We start from the raw sequence: 15469 nt of genomic DNA on the forward strand, positions 1-15469 counted from the left end.
AAATAGAATTTTAAGCTAAACAATGTATTGATACATAGGGAAAGCAGGCACTGAAAAATGGACTAGGATTTTTTTTTCTCAGCAACATTAGAATGTTATCCTATAGGCTGTTAATAGGTATTAAAATAAAGTGATTTAGAATTCTACCTCTTGCTGTCAGGAAGGAAGTTCATGAATTAGAAGCTATGACTTCTCATTGCTTTAGGACCCAGCCTCAGATGTGTGCACGTAGTTCTGTGTGCTCTGGCCCTCACCACTCTCTCCCACTCGGGTCGCTGTACCTTTTCTCTGTCCCTTTGCATATGTTGTTTCATCTGCCTGGCTCACTTTTCCTCCAACTTGCCTTTGCTAATTCTCAGTGTGTCTTCGGAGTGGTCACCTTGAACTGCTTGCTAAGGTCAGTTCCCCCCTTAGTAGTGACACCGTACTTATGTCACATCTGCTTAATGTCTGGTCTCACAAATGTTCAGCTCTCCAGGGGACAGGGCCTGTGACCATACTCTTCCCTGGGGTGGTCTGTCACTCATGCTAGCACATTACCTGGCCCGTAGGAGTTTGTCACGTGGAAGATGAATGTGAAGTGCAGGTTAGTAGTGGGAAGAAAGAGCATAGAAGTTAGGCAAGAGTGTCCACATCAGGACTTAATATGTAACAGTGGGAAGTTTCTTAATGTCTCTGAACCTGCTTTTCCTTTAGGACTGGGTTCAGCAAGATATGTTCATGCAGCTAGCATAGTGGTTTACATGTGGTAATTGCTCGGGTGCATTAATTCACCCTGTTGATAGGAATTGCTATGTTTCTGTCCCTGAGTAGACTAAGTTCCTATAATAAAGAGTCAGCACAATGTCCAACACATACAAGTGCTTCATAAGCACACTGAGTTACATCTTCGGCGCTAAGCTAAGCTAGCAGGATTTTATATCTCAACACAGCCATCCAGGAACATATTAAGCTGAGCCAGCTTCTCAGCTTGCTTCTGGTCTCCTTGTATAGTCATTCAAAATTAATTTTCTGTTAATTCATTGCTTATTTCAAGTGTCCGTTATCACATAGACTGTGGCTTAGCATGCATTTTTTCCCCTACTATTTTCCTTTGGAATTAGTGCATTTCCAAATTTTCCTATCCATTTTTCTACTTCCCATCTTTTGCAGATAAAGTCATGTTGAAGCCCTAATGCCCAAAGTATTTGGAGGTGGGACCTTTGGGAGGAATTAAGTTTGAGGGAAGAACACTCAAATGGAATTAGTGCCCTTACAGAAGAGATACAAAACAGAAGTTTCTCAGCCACATGAAGACACAGCAAGAAGGTAACCAACTGCGAACTAGAAAGAAGTTTCTCACTAGATACCCAATCTGCCAGCAACTGGCTCTTGGGCCTCCAGAACTGTGACAGGTTTGTGGTTTAAGCCACCCAGTTTATGGAATTTTGTTAGCAGCCTGAGCAGACGAGCACATCATCTATTACTGTTATTTATCTTCTAAAATCACTTTTCCTTTCTTACTATAAATATTTTTTTGGTATCTCATATATGCCAGTTGCTGAGACAAAAAAGGGCATATAGCCTTGTCTGGGGGGTGGGACAGTACAGCAAATAAAGAGGCAAGTATAATAAATAGGGTGAACCAGATGCAAAGGGACACAAATAAGGGTCAGCCCAATCTGGCGGTTTCTAAGAGGCAGCGATAGATCTGAGCCAAGTTTTTAAGGATGGCCAGCTGGCAGCCAGCTGAAAAGCATGGTGGTGATGTTGGAAGGTGTTCCAGGCAGTGGGAGCACCAGATACTACTGTATTTTAAAATGCTGTTGTAAGGAAAATGTATCAGGCTTTTCTGCCCTCCCGCCATCAGGATAGATGATGGATCCTTGCGGTCCTGAATGCATGCCTTGATGGCCGGCACCTGGAGTAGGGTATGGCATATGTAGATGGGATTCACCTGGGCTAAGACAGGGCTTTTAAAGACGGCATCACAGGGACGCCAGCAGAAGCCAAGAACGAACAGAAGCCGAGAGAGAGAACGCCGGAGAGCCCAGATAGGGTGAAGACTTGCTGGGGGCTGGGAGGCCTGCCAGCCTCCTGGCTCCCCAGTACTGCTGCCTGCTGTGTACCTGATAAACTCCAATAAGAGCCTGCAAAAAAGCCACTGAGTTCTCCTACTCCTCCTTTACCTGGTATGCTGGATCAGAAAACCTGCACTGTGGTCCATTCCTGTCCTTACAGCTGTTCACTGGTCTTCTTGCCCCAACAGTGCTACATATGCAACTCCCATGTGACTGCACTACAGGAATACTCTTGCATGATGGAAGCTGTAGTTATTTTGAGCATGTAGGTACAGGAATTGATATCCTTAGAGCAACTCCCAAACAGTAGGAGCCAGCAGGGCAAATGATGAGAGAGGAGATGACCCCCCAAAACCTTTTCAGTGAAAACAAGTTAAGTAGAACTCAAGTATTTGTTGAATGCCTAATTTGTGCCAGGAAACCTAAAATGTGTAAAATAATGGGCCAACAGTGAACAAAACAATAGTGACTAAGACTTAACAGCCCTTGCCCTCTTAGAATCAACAGGCTCATGGGAAGTAGACCTTAAAGCAATTTCAAATGTGATAAGACTCCCTTCCTGGTCTTCTTGTTGAGCCCACAAGGCCTTTTTGTGCTAATCTGCCCTTTGGGCTCTTGTTATTGAGCCCACCTGCTCCACACGTGCCAACCTGCCCTTCTTGTTTCACTTAAATTTTTTTTTTTAATGTCTTTTTTTTTTTTTAAATATTTATTTATTTATTTATACAAGCACTGGGTACAGTCAGAAGCGTGGGAGGGTGAGAGAATTGACCAGAGCCAGAGAGGAGAGCAGAACAGGCAGACTGACGAAGTACACTGCTGAGGGGAGCAGCGGGCGGCAGGAGAGGTCTGCACGCCATGTGGGACCCTCGTCTGGTGGCCGGGGATTGAACCCGCGCTGCAGGGCTTCACAGCCCAGCGCTCAACCACTGCGCCACTGGGGAGGCCCGTTGTTTCACTTAAATTTTTGACATCACTTCCTAATGATGCTCTTCTGGCCTCTAGTTATTTCTCATTTCAATTTATCATGCACAATTGAATTAATCTTCCTAAAAGATGCCAGTATCAGCCGGCAAAGAGGTTAGACCAATAACAACCATCTCTAAAAGAGATCTCACACCTTACCTGAGCAACTCAGTTTTACTTTAATGGAATTATAATTCACCATTTTAGTGATCCAGTTAAAGTAACTTCCACATTTTCTGATTTCTTTGGAGAAGAAAACTGGTGATCGTAAAACAAGGTACAGTTTAGCAAAGTATAAAATAATCAAGAAAGCCACTGTCCTCTGGAGGCAAATATAATTATTATTTTCACTTTCTTTAAATTTAGAAAAGCCCTGAATTTTTCCCATTTTTTAGTTCTCATATTTCAAATAAATGTGTTAACATTTCTAATCACAGCTGAGAGTACATGTTTCCTCAGTAACATAAAGTAATACAATTAGTTGTTCAGATTGTCATTTTAATAAGTTGAAGTTTCTCTCAATAAGTAACCATGCACAAATAATTAAATTATATCTGAATTCAAATATATATATGTTTGCAAAAAAGGAGTGAGCAAAAAAGGAAGGAGAGATAAAGATGAAAAAATGTTAAAGATGAGGAGATAGCAATGAAAAGATAGCCCAATTTTAAAATGGGATATCAACAGACATTTCTTCAGAGAAGATATACAAGTGGCAAAACAATATGAAAGATATTCAGCATCATCAGTCATTAGAGAAATGCCAATCAAAACCACACAAGATTCCGCTTCATACTCACTTGATGACCATAGTAAAAGAGACAATAGCAAATGTTGGCAAGGGTGTGGAGAAAATGGAATCATCTTCTATTGCTAGTAGGAATATAAAGTGGTGTAGGAACCGTTACCATATGACAGAAATTCCACACAAACGAAGCTGTATATTTAAAATAGGTGAGTTATGTGGCGTGTTGATTATATCTCAATGAGACTGCTTTAAAAAATAAAGGCTAATAATAATGTGAAGCACCTTAGTTCAAGAGCCTTCCAGGAACAGAATAAAGATTAATATAGGCACACATTATTAGTAAGAATGGGAGCACCAAAAGATGAGAATGGAGGTAGGTGTTAAAAGAGGGAAAGGTCTAGGCAGATCACAGCGGATGTTTGCAGTCTTGTTATATTATCATTGACTTTTTCCAGTGGTTAGAAATAAACCATTCAAATAGAACGCTCAGAATTTAAAATTGAAAACTATCACAATAGCACCCAAAAAATCTGAAATACTTAAGTATAAATCTAACAAAATATGTACAATATCTACAAGAGGAAAACAAAACTGGTCCATGTTCATGAATAGGAAGACTCAATATTCCTCACAACTTGTTACGTCTCCCCAATTTGATCTTTAGAGTCAATGCAATCCCAATCATAATCTCAAGTTACCATGTGGATTTTAATGAACTGACTCTAAGTTACTTGGAGAGGCAAGAGACCCAGAAAAGACAACAAAATAGTGAAAGAGAAGAACAAAGTTGGAGGACTGACATGACCTGACTTTAAAACTCACTACTCAGGGCCTCCCCGGGGGCGCAGCGGTTGAGCTCTGGGTTGCGAAGCTGCCCGCAGCCTCTGCAGCGCCGGTTCGATCCCTGGCTGCCAGCAAGGGTTCCACATGGCGCACAGACCTCTCCTGCCACCCGCTGCTCCCCTCAGCAGTGTACTTCGGTCCTTCTGCCTGCTCTGCTTTGGCTCTGTTGAGTTCGCTCACCCTCCCGCGCTTCTGACTGTACCCAGTGCTTGTATAAATAAATAAATAAATCTTTAAAAAAAAAAATTCACTACATAGCTATAACATCAAAACAAAGTGATACTGGCAAAAGTATAGACAAATAGATCAATGGGACATAATGGAGTTCCCAAAAATAAACCTACATAAACATAAGTTATCTTTGACAAAGGAGTAATGACAGTACAATGAAAAAACTAGTCCTTGCAACAAATGGTGGCGAAACAACTGGACATCCATGTGCAAGAAAAAAAAATCTAGCTGCAGACTTTACACTCTTCACAAATATTAACTCAAAATGGATCACAGAATTAAATGTTCAACACCAAAGGCATGACATATAGAAGAAGGAATTGAAAATTGCACTATATTAAATATAAAATACTTCAGTTCTACAAAAGACAATGGAAAAGAATGAGAAGACAGCCTCAGACTGGGAGAAAAATCTTTGCAAATGACAAGTCTCCTATAGGATTATTGCTAAAATATACAAAGAATTCTTAAAATTCAAGAATAAGAAACAACCCAAATACAAAATAGACCAAAGACTTTGACACCTTAACAAAGAAGATGGCAACAGATGGCAAATAAGCATATGAAAGATGGTAAATAACAGATGGCAAATAAGCATATGAAAGATGTTTCATATATGTCATCAAGGCAATGCATTTTAAAACAGCAATGAAATACCTCTATTCACCTGTTATCGAATGGTCAAAATCCAGAACAATGACAACATGAAATGCTGGCAAGGTTGTGGCGCCACAGGAACTCTCCTTCACTGCTGATGTATATGCAAAATGGTACAACCACTTTGGAAGATAGTTTTACTTATAAAACTTAGTGTACTCTTACATGATCCAGCAGTTACACTTCTTGATATTCATTCAAATGAGTTAAAAACTTAACATCTACCAAAAACTTACATGTTTATGGCAGCTTCATTCATCGTTGGCAAAGCTTGGAAGCAATCAAGGTGTCCTTCAATATATGAATGGAAAAATAAACTGATATATCCAGACAACAAAATATTACTGCTAAAAAGAAAAATCAACTATCAAGTCATGAAGAGACATGGAAGAACCTTAAGTGCACATTACTAAGTGAAAGAAACCAATCCAAAAAGACTACACATTGGATGATTCTAATCCTATGACATTCTAGAAAAGGCAAAACTGTGGCAGCAGTGAAAAGATCAGTGGTTTTCAGGACTGGGGAGAGAGAGGGATGACTAGGCAGAGCACAGGGGATTTTTAGGAAGTGAAAAAGCTCTGCTTGCAACTATACAGACACGTGTGTCATTATACTTTTGTCAAACCCGTAAACAATACACCACCACATGTGAATCCTCATGTAAACTATGGACTTTGGATGATTATGGTTTGTCAATGTAGTTTCATCATTTGTATCAAATGTACCACTCCAATGGGGGATGGTGGTTATAAGGGAGACTGTGCTTGTGTGAGGCAGGGTGTATGTGGGAAAACTGCCTTTTGATTTTCCTGTGAACCTAAAACTGTTCTCAAAGCGTGACATCATCATCATAAAAAAAAGTCTATTAAAAAAACAAAACCAAGAAAACCTTTCCATATTTTTTAGCAGGAGAATATGATTAAGTATAAAAATCACTGTTCATTGCCAACATGTTTTCCAGTCCACTCTCGAAACATGATGTACCAACCTTTCAAATAGTACTAGTTAATAATTTACCTCTCTGTGAAATTCTGGCAAATGAATATTTATTTGCACAGAACTCAACAAAAGCACCACAGAAGGCGCTGGAAGGAATAAAGAAAGGTATATGCGGTCCTTAAGCTGATTCCTTCTACCTTCACGCACAAATCCATCGTGGGCTCTGGCTGCATCCAGGCCCGCTAGCCCGGAGGCTGATGGACACAGGAATGTAGGTTAATGAACAGTTTTGTTTAGTGGAAGTAAACAGCAGTGGAGAATACAGAGGGATGGTTCTGAAATGAGTGAAAAACAATAAAACCATTTAATGAAGAATTTTAGTGCTTAATAGAATTTTAATGTTTGTTGTAGGAGGTAATAGTAAACCACAGTAGACTTTCTGAAGATTTTTTTTTGAAGATTTATTTAAATCTGGGGTACAGGTCAGAGGTGGGGAGTGGGGTGAGAAGATTCACCAGGGAGCAGAACAGGCAGATTGACTAAAACACACTGCTGAGGGGAACAGTGGGCGAGACAGGAGAGTTCTGCTGCACCATGTGGGTTGCTCCCTGGCCAACTGGGGATCGAACTCGTGTTGCAGAGGCTGCGGATAGCTTCACAGTGCTGTGCTTAACCCCTTGCACCACCAGGGAGGCCCCTTTTTGAAGATTTTTTAAAAGATTTATTATATTAACAAATTCTCCATAAAATAATGAATAGACTGAGATATTATTGAAGATACTAAGCTTTATCTCAAAAATAATGAAAACATCAATTATTTTAAATGCAAATACAAATGAGTTAACGTTTTTCAAATGCCAGTTTAGTAAATGTTTTTAAAGTTGCAAATATACATACAATATATCATTTTAACCATTTTACAATGTACATTCAGTTCAGCGGCATTAGGGGCGGTCACAATTTTGTGTATTTAGCACCATTATTGATTTCAGAATGTTTTCCACTCTATACTCATTAAACATTAGCTCCCTGTTCCCCCATCCCCTGTAGCCTCTAATCTACTTTCCATTTTGTTATCCTGACTCTGGGCACCTCATTTATGTGGAATGAACATTTGTACCTTTGTACAACATTTGGAGATTATTTCACTTTGCGTTATGTCTCGTTCGTGTTGCAGCAAAAGTTAGGATTTCCGCTGTCAAGGAGGCATCACCTACTGCATGCATAGATTACATTTCATTTATTCCTTCATAGGCCGATGGATTGTATCAGATAAATGTAGACATTTATCTGATGAGAGACATGATACAAATGCGTTCTAGGAGGGCTACTGCTTTTCCGAATGAGGCCTCAGGGTACACGATATTGTTTTCAAATATATGCATTTAATTATTTGAACAATTTTGGAAAGTTATAAAGAATAAAACACAGCTGTATAAAGAACGAATTATCCTTACTAAAAGGGAAAAGTCCACGAATGGGAAATGCTTAGTAAATCAAAGTTTGCTGGTTTTGTGGTCAGTGTTAGGGAAGACACAAATCTTATTAATCTCAAGTTTCAGCAAAGTAAATAAAGCCGAAACCAATCCCAGTTTTTTTTTTCCAAGTAGAGGAACTCAGACCAGTCTTTGGCTGCCAGGTCACACCCCCTGCAAAAGATTTTGCTAGAAAATAAGCAGCCTGGACAGTTTGCGGACATCCAGGAGCTGAGAGGGAGCTGCCGGAAGTCACCAGTCCTGCTGTTATCATTTGTGTCACTTGCTTGTTTTACCTTTTTATATAGAAGAAAAATCACAGTGGGGGTATTTGTTGCAACTAAACCTCAAGGATGTCTCTACATCTTTCTCCAAGGTAAGGGGTCTCACTCTGGGGTGGTCCCCCCAGAGAAGGGGGTCATTTTCAGGCTCTGCATCTTGGGCCCTTGCATGTTGGTGTCTTACCCAGATTCCTCACCCAACTCTGAGGCACTTTTGGGCATTCAGTTCTGTGTTAGACAGAGCCTCTTTTTTTCTGGACCAGTTTCCATCAGAGCAGAGAATAAGACACATTGACCTGACTGGAGATATAGGTTGAATTCTATGTATGAGAAAATTCTGGGGTCAGAACATATTTTAATTGAAAGACTTCCAGTCCCCTCAGCCTGTAACCAAAAGGTTTGTACCAAAAGGCAAGCCGAGAAAATGTAATGAATACTCTTTTTTATTATTATTATTACTGGTTCATACTAAATGCTCTACAGGGAACTATGTGACCCTTCTTCTAAAGAGATTCCTGCTCTTCCCTCCCCAACATCTTGCTCTGACACAGCCAGCTCTGCTACCTTGACTTTCACACTCTGGGAAAAGAAGCTTTCACCATGAGTTTATCATGTCTTTGAATAGATGAATAAGGAAAATGTGGTGTGAAACACATACACACACACATACACTCACTCACACACAGAGAGGAATATTATTTGCCCTTAAAAAAAGGAAGGAAATCCTGTCACTTACAAAAGCATGGATGAAATTGAAGGGCATTATGCTAAGCGATTCAAGCCAGACCCAGCAAGAAAATGCATGATCTCACCTGCCAGTGGCCTCTGAGATAATCTGACACAGAAGTAGAGAGCAGAATGGTGGTTGCCAGGGGCTGGGAGGAGGAGGAATTGGGGTGATGTGGTCAGTTCTGCTGTGAAGAGGAATGTCATTTTGCAGGAGCAGGAAGGGAATAGAATCTAGCAGAGAGGTTGGGGAATAGGACATTTTGTAGGAGCATGGAGAGTCATTTACATTTAAGAAGCCTACAGCCATGAGTACAGCTGCAGGTAAGTGAGCAGGTACTACAGCTGACGCTTATGGAAAGTCTCCTCCTATTATCTCTGTGAAATGAGGAGCAGCATCATTAGCTGAGGTGAAGCTGGGACAGGAGGACCTGGCAGTTTGTACCCCAAAATACAGACACACTCATTCAGAGGAGCAAAAGAAGTACAGATCATCTTCTGGGACAGAGAAAGGAGGTAATAATGGCAAAATTCTCTACCATCTAAGTGGAAATTGAGAAAAAAGGAAAGGCAGAAAAACTAGGTAGCAAGTTTTGCTTGTTGAAAGATGGAAGATCATTATAAACTGGACTTTTTAAAAATGTATTTTTAAATGTAATTTTGTTTTCAGTAATTTGCTTAGCACTTGAACATGTTTCCATACTATTATATATCCTCCTATAATTAATTTTAAATGACTGCTTTGAATTCAATTGCTTGGATGTAAAATAAGTTTGCAAACCAATTCCCCATTATTGGCTGTTTTTACACTATTATTCCTCTTGAAACAATGCTATCTTTTTTTTTATAACTGCTTAGTGAGCTGTCCTCCAAGCCCTCACACTCACTGCTTCCTTCTAATCTTTAATTTTACCTCCTTAGAGACCCCTGATGTCTCTATTTTATTAACTTCTCCTGTTATCATCCAACATAGTACACTCTATCAATGTCATAGAATTGTGCTCTATTTGGGTTGCAAACGTTGTTTGCTTGTTTACTGTCTGTGACTTTCACTAGACTGAGCTCCCTGAGGCCTCCAGGATTGTGCAGGGCCAGTACAATTTAGGTGCTTGGTAAATATTTGCTCAAAGGTTGCATGTTATCTATCAATGAAGGGAAAAAGCAATCCATGACAATAATTCATGACTCCATTTAAGTTCCTAAATGGAATTGATGGAGCAAAGGCTAAACCACATGTAAATTATTACTTAATTTCTACCCAAGCCTTCAGCGGAGAGATTTCACAAGCACACTCACAGCAACTTGCATCTCTCTCCAGTTGGCCAACAGCATGGTCCTGTCTATACTCTATCTTGGATCCAAACCCACTGTGGTCTTATATGGATATGATGCAGTGAAGGAAGCTCTGATAGATCGGGGTGAAGAATTCCTTGACAGATCTTATGTTCCCATTGCTGAGGAGACCCTAAAAGGAAATGGTAAGTTCAGAAAAAAAATACATTTAATTTTCTTTGGCAACTAATTAGGTGCTATGACACCACAGCGCCATTCTGTGCTAACTATGCACAATTAGCACAACTCCGGGGCTTAAAGACATTGTTCAATGACAACCACAAGTTCAGGGGGCACCAGATCATCCACATTTCTGAGTAAATGATGAAAAATTTAGGGGTTCCTGTCACCCCCCCCACCCCTTGAGTTCAATAATTTGCTAGAATTACAGAACTCAGAAAGGTGCTATACTTACAATTACAGTTTTATTCTATTAAGAATGCAAATGAAGAGACTTGTAGGATGATGTCTCAAAGGGTCCCAGCTTTAGAGCTTCTGCAGCCTCTCCCTAGGAATCAGAATGTGCCATTTCCTCTTGATCGATTGAAGTATTTGCCAACCAGAAAGCTCACCTGGGCTTTTTGTTGCCTTGAGTTGTTCGAGGAGTTTCTAGGTGAGCATAAATGAGTCATTGGCCACATGGTGGAAACTCAGTCTCTTGCCCCCTCCCCTCTCTGGAAATCAGTAGATTGGGGCAATATCACTTGACTGAAAGCTCCAAACTTCTAAATATACAATTGGTTTTTCTGGCAAGGCCACCTTGAGACCATCTAGGGAGCCATCATGAGTCACCACCTTATCCTAAACTTAGGAGTGACCCCAGAAGTCCACCATGAATAGCAAAGAGACTTTCAACACTTGGGAAATTTCAATGGCTTAGAAGCGCCCTCTGGCATGCAAGGACAAAGACCGGACAAACCCTTCTGTGATGTAACATGCTCTGGTACCTCCATGGAGATGAACATCAAGAACTGACCAGTTCCTTGTAAATCTGCAAACATGAGCGGCATAGAGAACAGTCTGGGAACCTTGTGAAATAAAAATTACTGCCCAGGGGCCTTGAGGTTTAGATGACTGGAGAAGCCATGCCTGGGGTGTCATTTCACACGCTGCAAAGGCTGCAGTAGCACAGTGACAGCAAGAGAAGGGTGGTGAGGTATAGACATTACTTCTAGGGGTGCTGGGGGAGGTGTGTGGGTTCAAAGTGCACTGCAGTGGTCCTCCTCACGTTCTTGGTCCTCAGTTGTCAAGAGGCTCACAAATCACTCAAAACAAACATGTGCTGCCTCTTTCTTTATAGTATCAAGTACTACACAGTAAAAAGACCCAGGAGAACCTGAAAGATCCCACAAACTTAAAGTTATCAAATTGCAAGTCCCAATGAAACAGAAACTTAATTCTTCTCAAAGCTTATTTATTAATCATTAATACAATGCAATGGATAAATGACAAGAGAGAAGTGATTTTTGGTCTCTCTCACACAAGATCAGGACGCATCTGTTCACCTGAAGAAACCACAAAACTTTTCCTCTACTGCTTCCCTTTTTCCTAAATAAGTTGATCATTACTGGTTTTGTGTGAATTTAAAAATTAAACTTCTTTGTAATGCGTTTCCCATCCTGGGTGATCTGTTTCTCTTTGCTTGTCCCAAGAACCATTCCCTTAGCTCCCCTGCTTGCCCCTGGTTCCTGGTGTCATTCATGCCACTGGTTTAATATCCCCTACTCCTGTGACAGCTGGATCTGGCTGGGATCAGCCAAAGCAGGGCAGGGCAGGGCAGGGCATGAGGTCAGTGTGTGAAAGGAGAGAAGCCACAGGTCCATCCTTTCTGCCTCAATGGCTTCCCTCCTATGAGTTGAGGTGTCCTGTGGCTCTAGCTCCTTCAGGACTGCATGGGGTGTCTGGCTCTGCCTTGTAGGTGGCCCCTGAGTTCCAGAGCCAGCAGCTCCTCCCTGTGCCTCCTCCTTGTTGTCAGCAGCCGCTGAGGCAGGGGATGGCTGCGGGCGGTCTAGTAGTCCCTGGTCTGCCTCTCAGCATTTCCATCACCTAAAACCCAATTCCCTGGGTTAAATTTCCTCTGTTTTAAATATTTAGAGAGGTTTCTGTTTTCCTGGTTGGACTCTAACTGATAAACCCACTGTCCACAGGATCATCCCCAGTGCCCGCCCCCCGCATACGCCTTTCAGTTACTGTCCTGGATCCCCCACCTTGTAACAGCCACGCTTGTCTAAAGAGACATTCACAGTGACTAATTTTTCCTTAGAAAACTATCTTGAGAAATAATCCATGATATGGGGACAATTTTAAGTCAGAATGATCCCAGAAGTAATAGTTTTAGAATCTGGCATATAAAGATCAGTGAAAATTTATTCAATATGTGAAAGAATAAATGAACAGCAAAAACAACAACAACAACAACAACATAGTAACAATCAAATGTCCAATGTAAGGATTAAAAAAATTACCAAATTTATGAATATTCCTTTTGATTTAAAGTTGATATTAAAACATCATTCAAAATTTGAAAAGATGAAAATATTCCAAGGATCCACTAATAATTACTAATAAGTATTAGCTGTTCTAATAATTGGATTATAGTTGAATTGAGTGGTTATTATAACAGTTAATGTTTGTTATTTCTTATGAGCCATGAACTGTACTAAGAGTTTCACATATTTTTACAATATTTAACTGACACAACAGTTTCAAGAGGAAGATATATAGGAAGATATATTTTATTTCCATTCTTTAAAAATTTTTTTAAAGATTTATTTATGCATACAAGAGTTGGGGTACAGGCCAGAGGTGTAGGGGGTGAGAGGATTCACCAGAGACAGAGCCGGGAACAGAACAGGCAGACTGATGAAGTGCACTGCTGAGGGGAGCAGCGGGCGTGGCAGGAGAGGTCTGCTGCGCCATGTGGATAGCTCCCTGGCCAGGGATTGAACACATGTCGAAGTGACTGGTGATAGCTTGATAAGAGATTTTGAGATGACTCTTAGAGGGTAGCTAGAAACCCAGCAAAGAAAATAGGGTGGGGGCAGACTTGTGAGCAAAAGGGAGAGAATGAGCAAAATGAGGGCGCAAAACAATGTCGGGGGATTTAATGAACAGCTGTGATTGGCCCTTAAGCTCCAAAGTTGGAGTGGGGGAGAGGATGGTGAGGAGGCTGAGAGTTTAAAAGGCATCAGGATGAGACCTTGGGAATGCCCTGAATGCTTTTTAGCGTTAGCATGACTGTCCCTGTATTTGATTTTGAGTAGTCTGGAAATGCTGGATTTAGAGGAGGGAGAGGGGAAAGTGGTTTGAAGATAACTGTGACTTAGAGTTCCTTTGCTCCTCCGCATTCAGTTCAGGTTGACACTGGCTGTAGTAAATTTGGAGGAAAATAGAGACATAAACCTCATATTGATCTGCTTTGAAATTGCTTATCCTCTAATAGAGAAAATCACATAAAGAAGTAAATCACAAGTTAGAGAGAGATGAAGTGTGAAAACGGTCAGGAAAAGGGTTTGTGACATTGCACACCATTTTTGACCAATTTTACCAAAAGCAGGGGGTCCTTCCCCTATGGTGGTTGGTTTTGTTTTTTTTTTTTTCCCCTCCACTACACAATAGTACACGATAAAATATGGAGCTTATTAAGGAGTGAGGGGGTGTGGTCATAGACTCTGATAAGCCACTGCCTTCTTCTTAACTCGTAACTATTAACTCTCTCATTGGTTTTTCTGGCAGGAGAAACACAACCCAAAGTTCATGAAGAAATTGACCATGTGATTGGACATCACCAAATCTCCTGAATGAAGGACAAGATGAGGCTGCCTTATACAGAGGCCGTGTGTTGAATGAGATACAAAGGTATGTCAACGTTCTTGTTTTTTGTTTTTTGTTTTTTTACCCCATGCTGTGACCAGGAACATGAAATTCAGACAATATGTCATCCCCAAAGTGAGCTGGTTCTGGCAAAGCTGGTGGGGATAAGTGGGGTGCATGGTAATTTGCTGGGGCCTGTGGGAGCCTTCTCAGTTTTATGGCAAGAACAGAGACAGTTGAGAGTCAGGAGAAGAACACAAGTTCGGAGTCCCATGGCCTGGGTTTGAACTCTGTCACTGCCTGCAGTGCACCTCCTGGCCATTCTTTCACCTCTGTGGCCCCTCTCTGCCTTTCTGGAATAGGGGAGGCTGACTGGGGTTTCCAAGGCCCTTTTCCACTCTCACGTAAAATGCATTAAGGGAACAGTGATTTCTGTTAATGAGAATTTCATGGGAACCAAAATCTGAGTTTTCATGATGGATTAAAAAAGAAATGGAAAATTTGTCTGCAGCACTGAGGTACTTGAGCCAGTGTCATCCTCTTTATCTTGGGTTATTCTCTCCTCCCAGGACTCACATTTGGGACATTGCTGCCCCTGACAGTTACAACTGTAGAGCAGTTAGCATTGACCAAGAGTGTTTACATGCACACTGGGGTTGAAGCCAGTCTTCTCTGGTGATTAAGGGATTAGTTTTTACATTTAAACAGTCCCAGAGCACAGAAGAGGGACAAAAGGTGCCAAGCATGGCCAATAAAGAAACTACAAAACAGAAGCAGCCCCCACCCTCACTTACAGATGTCAGTGCAAAAGTCTACTAACACATAGGTCCAGCCTCACATTCCAAATACTACACCACCAACATGGAAGAAAATCAGGATCCCAGGGCTGGTCTAATACCAGCAAATGTAGTTTAATAAAGTTTGCCACATAAATAGAAATTAGGGGGAAAATCATACAATCATTTCATCCATATATAAAATGCTTTTGATACTATTCCATGTGAATACTTAATTTTAAAACCCTTAATAGAACAGGAATAGATGAGACCTCTTTAGCCAGAAGAAGCCTACTTCCCCAATCATGTCTACTGATGAAAGATCTAGAGTATTCAACTTATTTTCAGATAAAATTGCAAACATTAACTGCCTGGAAAATGTTTTTAATTAAATTTATTGACTTCTTTATTTTATTTTTTTAATTTTATTTTTTATATTCCCCATACAATTGCAACCCCCTTATTTTGAGTTCTTTAGCTCCTCCATTAATTCTTGACATTCTCATGAATGTCAAGACCAAGCAAAGACTACCCACAATTATCAGCTAGAATTAGAAAAAGGTAACAAGAGAGGGAATGCTAACAAGGAGTCCAATTTATATGTCATCATTGTACCTGG

At 40.7% G+C, this 15469-nt stretch overlaps 1 protein-coding gene across 2 annotated transcripts; it reads left to right on the forward strand.

Annotated features, from left to right (window-relative positions):
• The first annotated feature begins 1108 nt into the window (after positions 1-1108).
• Positions 1109-14114, forward strand: LOC119250946 (cytochrome P450 2C23-like). Of its 2 annotated transcripts, none has more exons than XR_008552713.1 (4): positions 1109-1308; positions 8058-8298; positions 10248-10407; positions 13997-14114. XR_008552713.1 is itself a non-coding variant. In XM_037518499.1 (4 exons), exons 1-4 carry the CDS (start codon positions 1290-1292, stop codon positions 14059-14061), a joined length of 312 nt encoding a protein of 103 aa, XP_037374396.1. In that variant the 5' UTR covers positions 1109-1289; the 3' UTR covers positions 14062-14114. The 2 variants fall into 2 exon arrangements, 1 of the variants encoding a protein (XP_037374396.1); XM_037518499.1 differs by having other exon boundaries at positions 8231-8298.
• Positions 14115-15469: the final 1355 nt, after the last annotated feature.

The sequence above is a fragment of the Talpa occidentalis genome, unplaced genomic scaffold (genome assembly GCF_014898055.3).
Source record: "Talpa occidentalis isolate TD23 unplaced genomic scaffold, MPIMG_talOcc4v2.1 talOcc4.188, whole genome shotgun sequence".
NCBI classification, from domain to species: domain Eukaryota; kingdom Metazoa; phylum Chordata; class Mammalia; order Eulipotyphla; family Talpidae; genus Talpa; species Talpa occidentalis.